The sequence below is a fragment of the Hydra viridissima genome, unplaced genomic scaffold (assembly GCF_058129835.1).
Source record: "Hydra viridissima isolate aposymbiotic clone 2 unplaced genomic scaffold, HvirCarnegie_v1 scaffold_8, whole genome shotgun sequence".
Taxonomy (NCBI): domain Eukaryota; kingdom Metazoa; phylum Cnidaria; class Hydrozoa; order Anthoathecata; family Hydridae; genus Hydra; species Hydra viridissima.
In genome coordinates, this window is record NW_028324307.1 from 1,227,089 (window position 1) to 1,238,102 (window position 11,014).

Genomic DNA, 11,014 nt, shown 5'->3' on the forward strand with positions numbered 1-11,014 from the left:
TTACGAATGGGTGGACTCGATTGAAAAATTCTATGAAACGCAATTACCACCCAAAGAAGCCTTTTATTCCAGACTAGACGATAAACACATCAGCGATGAAGACTACGCGCATGCGCAAAAAGTTTGGAACGTATTTGGATGCAAAACCTTTAGAGATTACCACGAGCTTTACAACAAGTCCGACGTGCTGAATCTTGCCGATGTCTTTGAAAATTTTAGAGACACTTGCATAGAATATTATGTTCTTGACCCTCTTTGGTATTACACCTCTCCTGGTTTGGCTTGGGATGCTATGTTAAAAGAAACTAAAATTAAATTGGATTTGATTACCGATATCGATATGCTCAACATGATCCAAAGAGGAATACGCGGTGGAATCTGCATGATCTCTAACCGACTTGGAACAGCCAACAACAAATACATGTCAGACTATGACCCTTCACAGCCCTCTAAATTCATTCAATACTCAGACGCTAACAATTTGTATGGATGGGCTATGAGCAAAGCCCTTCCCGTTGGAGGATTCAGATGGATGACTGATCTTCAAAATTGGCGCAGCATGCCTTGCTTTCTCGAAGTTGATTTGAACTATCCTGATGAGCTTCACGATTTACACAACGATTACCCTTTGGCTCCTGAAAGATTAACCATTGGAAAAGTTGACAAACTCGTTCCCAATTTAAACAATAAAGTAAAATACGTCGTTCACCATGAAAACTTAAAACTCTATGAACGATTAGGTCTTGTCATCACCAAAATTCATCGAGGGATTACCTTTGAAGAAAAACCTTTCATGAAATCGTACATCGATGGCAACACAAAAAAGAGAACAAAAGCTAAAAACGACTTTGAAAAAGAATTTTTTAAACTCATGAACAACTCCGTCTTTGGAAAAACCATGGAGAATATTCTAAAGCACGTTGATATTAAACTTGTCACCACAAGAAAAGAAGTCTTAAAGTTATCTAAAAATCCTCGTTATGATCGAAGCACCATTTTTGATGAAAAACTAGTAGCGATTCATATGAAGAAAACACAAGTCACTTACGGCAAATCCGTTTACTTAGGAATGAGCATCCTCGACATTAGTAAGACTCTCATGTTTGAACACCATTACGACTACATGAAACCAAAATACGGTGATCGCGCAAAACTTCTCATGACCGACACCGACTTGCTCATTTATGAAATCAAAACGGAAGATTTTTACAAAGACATTGCTGATGATGTACTTGAAAAATTTGACACGAGCGAATTTCCTAAAGACCATCCTGCCATTCAAAACGTTGGATTCAAAGTGGGTGAAAATAAAAAGGTTATTGGCAAGTTCAAGGATGAGACCGGTGGTAAGCAAATCACACAATTTGTTGGACTTCGACCCAAGCTCTACTCTTACTACATCCTTGAAGAAAAAGAAGAACATAAAAAATGTAAAGGAGTCAAAAAGAACGTGGTTAAAAATCACCTCACTCATCAAGACTACTACCATTGCTTAAAGGATAAGAATGAACATCTTGCAACCATGAACGTTTTCCGATCCCATCTTCATGACGTCTACACTGAAGAAATTAACAAAGTCGCACTCAGCGCTAACGACGACAAAAGAATTATCTTAGATGACCGAATTCACACACTAGCCATCGGTCACTACACAACAAGGGGCGGTTAATCAAGTCTTTGGCTAAGACAACATCTTTAGACATCTTCGGTATACAAATAACATGATTATTTTTATACTTCTTCATGCCTCAAAACATGACATCCTTAAGTTTATCTCCAAAAACACGTTCACTCACGCATCAATTTTAGCATCCTTAAGTATGGAAAAGTATCAATGGCTCAGAACCCGCTTTTCCTTATATATTTCGCAAATATTATTTTTTGCTAAGTAAAGACATGGTACGAAATTTTAAAAAAAAACTAATAGAGGTTATTCTTCTGGAGATGTCATTATGTGTGCTATTAAAGATGTAAAGCTTAATAACATTTCTATTAGATCAGCAACAAAAAAACATGGCATTAATTACAGGACATTAACACGTTATTGTAAAAAAATTATTATTACTAACCCATCACATGATTCTGTAACAGATCTAATTGACAAAAATCAAAACTCCACCTGCATGAACATTATAAGATACAACAGATATTGACAGACAAAATAGAAAAAGAACTTGTCACGTATCTGTTGAAAGCAGCAGAAACTTGTTTTGGTTTAACTCCAACTGAAATAAAAAAGCTCGCTTTCCAGCTTGCAGTTAAAAATAATATAAAAGTTCCCAATTCTTGGGGTTGTAAAAGAACAAGCTGGTAAGGATTGGTTTACAGGATTTATAAAGTGCCACCGAAATATTTCAATTAGGCAACCTGAAGCTACTAGTTTAAGTGGAGCAACAAGTTTCAATAAGCAGAATTTTGCATTATTTTTTAGCAACTTGCAGCACTGTATGCAAAACTACTTATTCTCACCAAATGACATTTGGAACATGGGCGAAACCTCTGTAACTACTGTACAAAGACCTAAAAAAGTTGTTGCCAAAAAAGGTTTAAAACAAGTTGGAGCCATCACGTCAGCTGAAAGAGGAACTCTTGTGACATTAGCATGCACAAAAAATGCTATTGGAAATAGCATTCCACATTTTTTTATATTTCCTCGTAAAAACTTTAAAAATCATTTCCTAATAGGAGCACCAACAGGAGGTGCAGGAGATGCCAATGCAAGTGGTTGGATGAAAGAAGAAAACTTTGTAAAATATCTACAACATTTTGTAGGCAATACAAAATGCACTAAAGAAAAACCTTGTTTATTGTTGCTTGACAATCATGAAGCCCATCTTAGTATTGAAGGTTTAGATGTGGCATAAAAATCCTGGAAAAGCCGTTACAATATTTAATAATCCAAAAATAGTAAACATTGCATTTCCGAAGGCTGTATCTCTCCACAATATTTAAAGTGGTTTTGCTGCAACAAGTATTTACTCATTAAATCCTGATATTTTTACTGAAATTGATTATTGTACTAATTATGTAACTGATCGCACTGACTCACCTTGTTCACAGGTTGATTTAAATTTAAAAAAATATGAACCTTATTCAGTGCAACCAGAACCAGCAAATAAAAGGTTTAAAGAATCTATTCAGATACCAGATAATCAGGTAAACATTGTAATAGAAGATCCAATGGTATCAAATAAAACCTCTAATCAGGATCCAATAACTCCATTAGTTTTAAAAAATTCAATAATACTATCTGAGAGTATTTGACCTCTGCCTAATGCAGGTCCAAGGTTAGTGTCCAAAAAAGGAAGGAAAGAGCGTTCATCAATGATTCTTACTAACTCACCCGTCAAAGAAAGGCTTGCTAATTATAAAAAGAAGAAAACTAATTAAAAAAAATATTAATAAGAATCGTAAATTATTTATGAATATTTATGAATGAAAGTAAAAAAGAATTGATAAAGTCAAATTTTGCCAAAAAAAAAACTTCTGAAGTGTTAAATTCATCTAAAGATGAAGAGTATCTATGCGTCAATTTATAGAGTTATGTTAAATATATATATATATATATATATATATATATATATATATATATATATATATATATATATATATATATATATATATATATGTTTATAGTTATATTAAAAAAAAAAAACATTTTACGGTATATGGTATTTACTTTTTTTCAGTATATAGCCTTTTTTTTTTCCCAGATTATTCAGCTTTATTCTTGGTATTATATAAACAAAATTTATTGATACCAGTTTTAAATATAATCAAAACATACCAAGAAATGTGACAACCAACCCTTATAGTATGTGACAACCTACCTCGTGTGTGGGGTTGGTTGTCACACGGAAGAGGTCTTTGATAAATGATTTTACAGCAAAAAGTATTTCACTCATAAAAATATTCTAGTAGTTACCGGAAATAGTTAAACTACTTTTGTGGAAAGTTTGGCATTGATTTGATGAAAAATAAAAGCTGAGCAGTCTAAAATATAAAAAGTGTGACAACCAACCCCGCTCTCCCCTACACAAGTTTATTGCTGCAGCTAAGTTTCTTCATTTCAGTTCGCAGTCTTTCTTCGGAGTCTTTCCTTACAACTTTTTCTTTTTCACATCTATCTTTTACAAATAAAAATGTTTGAACTCGTGCAAACAAACTGATAATCTGCTCAAGCAGATTTGTTTCAATTTTGTTTGTAACAAAAGTATCAGGTGACATACTAACATTGTTAAAGTTAGATGAAACTGTTATATTTGTAAGAATTCCTTTTACAAAGTCATCTGCTGAAAACACTCTGATAAATGTTGAAGTTTTTTTTCAAAATAATAGTTCACGTTTATTTGAGTTACTATGCACCTTCGGAAGAATGAGAACGAGTAATTTCTTGAACAATAACATAAACAAAGAGCTTTTGTTTGTTCCAGACTATATAATCTAGTGACTATACTTAAAGCAATTTAAATGGTAATTTGATATGATTTTCTTTTTTAATAACAATTTGATAAATTGTTTAAAAAATAGAAAAATAAGTAACTTTGATAACTTTAGTTTAGTAGTTAGCACTTTTATAAAAAAAAACTAAGCACAGAGGCTAGTACTAGGGACTTTCCTAGTTTTTCTGTTTATGTTCTTAGCAATATCACCCTGGATATACGCAATAAATCGCAAAAATCCAATTATCGAAAATAATCCTATTCAAATAATACAACGCTCAGAAAGTTCTTCAGCTTCCTTAAAGATCACTTTAAAAGTCACGGACTTTGTTTAGATATGTTGGCAACTTCTTTGTGCAAAAGAGGCTTCAAAATGTTGCCTCTGATTTGGCTACGAATGAAATTTCAATTCGAGCCATAACCAGAAATAAATACAATCGCCAGTCAATAGCTCGAGATGGATTTAAACTCCCCGCTAACGAAAGGGATGTAATGAAACTTCTGTACAAATATTTTGATGAAAAGCAAAAAAAATTGATTGACACCATAAAATTAACAGTGGTTAATAAAGTAAAGTTTAGCATGGCTGTCGATGAGGTTATCACTTAAAGAGGACGAAGATATTTTGGAGTTAATATTCATGATAAAGCCGACAATATCACGTATAAAACGGGATTAGTTCAAATTATGAGTTCATGCAGTCCGCTTGATTTGGTTGAAATAATGAAACAACATCTAAAAGTTTTTGGAATATAGATGAAAAAAGATTTGGTTGCATCTACACAGGATGGAGCATCTGTTAAGAAGAAATATATTCAAATTTAGATGTTATTGGTCTATTTCTTAATCATGTTCTACATCTTGAAGTATGTGACACACTTTATAAGAAAAAACATAATATTGAAAACTTAAGCGGCACCTGTTATGATGGTAACAATGTAAATGATTCTTTTGACAAAAGGACCAATTTTGAAGTTATAAATGATGAGTGTGAAGATGATACTGACTATAATGGTTTACTTAAGAACTCACGAAAGTTGATAAAGTACATCACACTGTCAAGTGTTCGAAATCAAGTTTTTCAATCAAAAAGTCAAGGCTCTACATGGAAAAGAAATTGAACTTCATCTTAATGTAAAAACTCGCTGGAACACAATACCAATAATGCTTCAGCCATTGATAAAGACAGAGACGGCAATCCGAGAAATTTTATTAGAATTTAGGGCAGATTTAAGTTTAGCCAATAATATAAAAAAGTTTAGTAGAGGTAATTAAACCTATTAAACTAGCTGTAGAGTATCTTTGTAGGGAAGGTGCAACACTGCTGAGCGCTGACACAATATTAGATTTTATGTTTGAGAAACTTTCTTTAGCTAACAGTGAAACTAGCAAAAAATTTATGGATGAATTGAGAATTAGAGTCGACGAACGCCTGAACAAAGATGTCATGAATTTATTACGCTGTCTAAAGAACTCTACAATAACCCCATCCAGAGATACGATAAATTTTCAGGCATTTTGGCATCTCGACTTTTTGGTGCTTATGATATTAATATTATTGAAGCAACTTCCAGTAATCCTACAGATGAAATTTTAACTCTACAAAAAGAACTTAATGTGTTGTGGAAGAAAAATGAATCACCAATAGTGTTTTCTGGACATGACAATTTCAGATGGTTAAAAGATAAATTTACTCTTTTTAAGAATACCAAAATGATGTGTTACTAATTCTTAGTCATTCATATAAAAACCAGATTTCTATGATGTATGCTTTATGTTACATCCGGCACCAATAAGTAACAATATGTTTATTATTTCTCTTTGAATAAATTTATTAAAAGAGTTAGAGCAGTCTACTTAGTTAGTTCACTAAAGGTTATTTGCAATTAAAAAAATCATTTTAATAAATACTGTAATTATCAAATAAACTACGGTCCTGGATGTAATATTGTTAACGCTTTTTATATGCCACATGTGCAGATTTTAATATTTTGTTAGATATTACTGTATCTTCATTACATAGAAACAAGCTATGTTTTTTCATATTGTTAAAATGTAAAATTTGATTAGTGAATTTGTTTTTAAATTTTTTTTAAATTTTTATGGGACTGAAGTCAAAAAAACAAGAAGGAAAAAAAACGTGATTATTACGCTAAAATAAAAGAACCAGAAGATTTTAAACAGAAAGAGTGGGAAACGAAAAGAATTTGTTTCAGTTATTGCTAAACCAGATGGCTTCACTAAAAAATAATTCAACAGCAAAGCCAATATCCAAGAGAGCCCTAAGTAATGAAATTAAGGAGACGATCATTTTCTTTTATTGCAGAGATGATGAGTCCTATCAAATCCCCGGAAAGAAAGATTGTGTAGTGATTAGAAAGAAATGTAAGGAGACTTTGTAAACTAAAAGTAATGTGCAAGTCAGGTATATGTTCATGGCACATAGTGAAGGTCATGGTCATTATTTGCAAACCCATGATAGTTTATTGATTGGCAAATCAAATTTTATGAGCTCAGATATCCTCATGGTAAACTCAATGACAAAAGAATGTCCGCTTTCTTCTTTCAGTGCTACAAGTGCACTCTCAACTTAGTGCATCATATTCGGATTTTTTCGCCCAGATTACTTGTGATCAGACCGACAAGAAGTGTATGGATCATGAATGTGTTTTGTATAAACATAAACTAGATTAACATGTTCCTGTAAAATTTGATTTAGTGGTTGACTATATTCAATGGACGTTATCTGATAATAATTAGGAGATGGCAAAGATTATAGACACGCTTGGCGCTGTGTTTTCGAAATTAAAAGCCATCGTAAAACAGTTCTATGAAATAGGCTTTGGCATTTTAAAAAGCAAAACAAAACGTAAAAAATTACAACTTTGTAAACGTAACTAATTTAATTTTGTTGAACAGGTTGAGATTCATAGTGCGCATTGGACACATCAACTATGTAGAATTTTTACTTTGTACGCATGGTATTCAGGTGATGGAAAAGGGAGTGTCATTGTCTCAGATACATGATTCCACACAAAAAACACGCTCTTTGTATTCATCAGTTATATATTGCGAAACGTTTTTTTGCTTAAAGGAATGGAAAAAGAACTGTTGATGGGGTTGGGGGCATGGTGAAGAGATCAGTTCAAAGAGTTTTAAATCAGGCAACTAACTGAAAAATGTTGAACAGTTTTATCAAGTAGCTAAAATAAAAAATCCGAACGTTAAATTACATTTTATGTCCCAACAAGATGTTAATGAAATGAATGACGCTACTAATATTCTTTGGGACGGAATTTTCACTGTGTCTTAAACATAATATATAGATTGTGTTATCCAATTAAAAGGTTTGTCATAAAAGTTGGACAAACGTCAGATGCATCACAGGCATGGCTTACTATATAACAGGCCTTGCCAACGAGCGGCTTGCGTAAAAAACTGGAGGCAAGATAGTTTTATGTTTGAAAAACTAGAAAGCCGTTTTACAAAATAAATACGGGGGTATTTTTTTTGTAGCAATAATAATTATATAACATTAAATAATTATTATAAAATTAACAAAATAATTTTCATTTAAAATTTATTTGATAAAGTTAATTAAAGTTGAATATATATATATATATATGCATAAATTTAATATTTGCATAAAATTAACAATAACCAAACACCCGTCATTATTTTAACTAACTTCCAAATTAAAAAAAAAAGTTAGTTGAGAGGTGAAGGATTAAGCAAAGGATTTAATTTAGTATTTAGAAAATGGTTCGTCGATGTTGTGTAACAAATTGCAATGGCAATTATAATCCTCAGAATAGAGTTAAAACATTTAGACTTCCAAGAAACATTGAAGAACGAAAACGTTGGATTGCTATAATACCAAGAGATAATGTTCCTGATACTGATAACACCGTAGTATGTGAAAGACATTGGCCAAAAAATTATTCAACTGTTACTGTTTATGGGAAGCTGAGACCTCGTGATGCTCCGTCAGTATTTGATTGCATAAAGCCAAGCTTAGTTCCTACTGTACCCATGCCACTTAGAAAAACATCAAAAAGTCTTAATAGTGCTCGCTGGCAAGAAGAGGATGAGTTAGCAATATTTAATTCACAAGAAAAAATAGAAAGTATTAATGTTTTATGTGAAAAGTTAAAAACTAATCAATTTAATTTTGCTATTATTAATTATTTATGCAATGATATATTACATATTCAGTCTTCAGACTTTTTAAAGGAAAGTGCTATTCCTAGATTTCTTCTTTGCATAAATAAAGATCTCATTTTTGAAGCATTTCATTGTGGAGTTAAAGTTAGTGTTATGACTTTATCATCTAACCGAGTTTATATTATGAACAAATTTTCTCATATCCAAGAAGCATTAAGATTTTTAAATTGTTGTGAAATAACACCTAAAAAAGAAGTTGTATATCAACAAATTTTGTCAATGAATAAAACATGTATTGGGGAAAAAAAGTATCCAGTTGAAACAATTGTGCGAGCATTTGAGTATTTTTCTCTTTCACGATCAGCCTACAATCGTATCAGAGAAGATTTTGAACTTCCAAGTTTACGCACTTTAGGAAGAATTACATCTAAATGTAAATCTTTAGATGATACCACTTATATCAGACATATTTTCTCTAATCTCAGAGATGATAGACAAAAAACATGCATTTTACTTCTTGATGAGGTTTATGTTAAACCAATGTTGCAGTATCATCGTGGCATAGTATTTGGTAAATCTGTTAACAAACCTCATCTATTAGCAAACACAGTACTGAGCTTTTTGGTTGTAACATTGTTTAATGGACCAAAATTTCTTTACAAAATGTTACCAGTCAGAGAACTTGATGCTGAGTTTCTTTTTGAACAGACAACCCTGATTCTTGATGCAATTAAAAATAATGGGGGCAATGTTGTTGCTATTGTCTGTGATGGTAACAGAGTCAATCAGAAATTTTATAACTTTTTTGAAAAAAAAGAAGCATGGTGCACTAAAGACAATATTTTTCTTTTATTTGATTATGTTCATTTATTAAAAAGTATACGTAATAACTGGATTACAGAAAAAACTCAAGAACTTGAATTTTATATTGATGGTGAAAAAAAAATAGCACGGTGGGTTGATATTATTAATTTGTACAAGCTTGAAACGAAAAACATTGTTAAAATGTCTAAATTAACGGAAGTTTCTGTTTATCCAAAGCCGATTAAAAGACAAAAAGTTATCACTTGTCTGCAAGTGTTTTGCGATGAAACATTGTCAGCATTAAAAAGTCATCCAGACCTGCATGATAATGAAGGGACGATTATTTTCATCTCTAAAGTCATTGAATTTTGGAAAATTTGTAATGTTCACAGTCCGTATGCAGACATTTGTTTGAAAGATTCTAATCGAGCTGCTATTGCTTCTGCTAATGATGACAATTTAAGCAAACTTTCTGCAATGGGTGATTTTGCTATACAAATAAAAAATACAGAAAAAGGAAAAAGAGTCAAATTACTAACAAGAGACACTGCTAGTTGTTTAGCTCAGACCTGTTATGGTTTGGTTCAGTTGTCAAAATATCTTTTAGATACAACTCATCAGTATGTGTTATTAGGCAACTTTACAACAGATCCATTAGAAAAGCTTTTTGGAAAATTAAGACAAGGCTCAGGAGGAACTTATTTTATTTCCGTTCAACAAGTTCTTGAAAAAGTAACTATATACCGTACAAAGTTGCTATTAAAGTTTGAGAAAAGTTCAGATGTGTTAGCCAATCTAGGTTCAGATCACTCTTGTCCAAAATGTAAATTTTTACCAAGCGAGGGTATTTGCAACGTTATTGACAATTTACCTGCTCTGTGTGACTCATTGACCGTCGATATTAAAATGTCATTAGTTTATATTGCAGGGTACATTATTCGTGAAGATGAAAATCCAGATGACACCTTTTATTTCTATGAAGCGTATGGAAACTTTGTAAAGGACTTAAATCGAGGAGGTTTAACAATTCCTGGTGACAAAGTTTGTCAATGGGCAACTTACTGTTACATTCTTTTTTATGAAGTATATAATGACACTTGTCGGTCATCACTGTGTAACCTCCTTATGATGCTATCAGAATTTTATTCATTAGGTATGCAAAGACATCATGGATTAACAATGACAAATATTTTATTTAATAATTATTGTCGACTCTATTCACCTCGTTCACACAAGGAGCCAAAGCAGAAGCTGATAAAACTCAGCACAAAGTAAAATGCTTTTAACAAAAACTGTAAAATAGTGTTTAGTAAAATATCTAAAAAGCTTGTATTTACTTTTTATTCTCTAAAGATTTTATCTCTTTTTTCTCAAAAATTTATTTTTAATACCTAAAAAACCCATTAATAAATTTTGTGGTAAATGCTAACATTAAATTACAGCAAAATATAAATCTATATATACTAACTAAATTGTTTAAACATAATTTGCTTTAGATACATTTAAGTTAATTTAAAATTGTTATAAATGTTATTTGTTAGTTATATTACAATGTTAGTTATAAACAAAATTAAAAAAATAATAGTAATAAATTCATCTTTTCA

The 11,014-nt window shown here is 31.5% G+C and overlaps 1 protein-coding gene across 1 annotated transcript; it reads left to right on the forward strand.

The window, feature by feature from the left end:
* Positions 1-8,047: 8,047 nt before the first annotated feature.
* On the forward strand, positions 8,048-10,787 carry LOC149884440 (uncharacterized). The gene has a single exon (XM_090096527.1). The coding sequence runs from the start codon at positions 8,202-8,204 to the stop codon at positions 10,683-10,685; it is 2,484 nt and encodes an 827-aa protein (XP_089952653.1). The 5' UTR covers positions 8,048-8,201; the 3' UTR covers positions 10,686-10,787.
* The last annotated feature ends 227 nt before the right edge of the window (positions 10,788-11,014 follow it).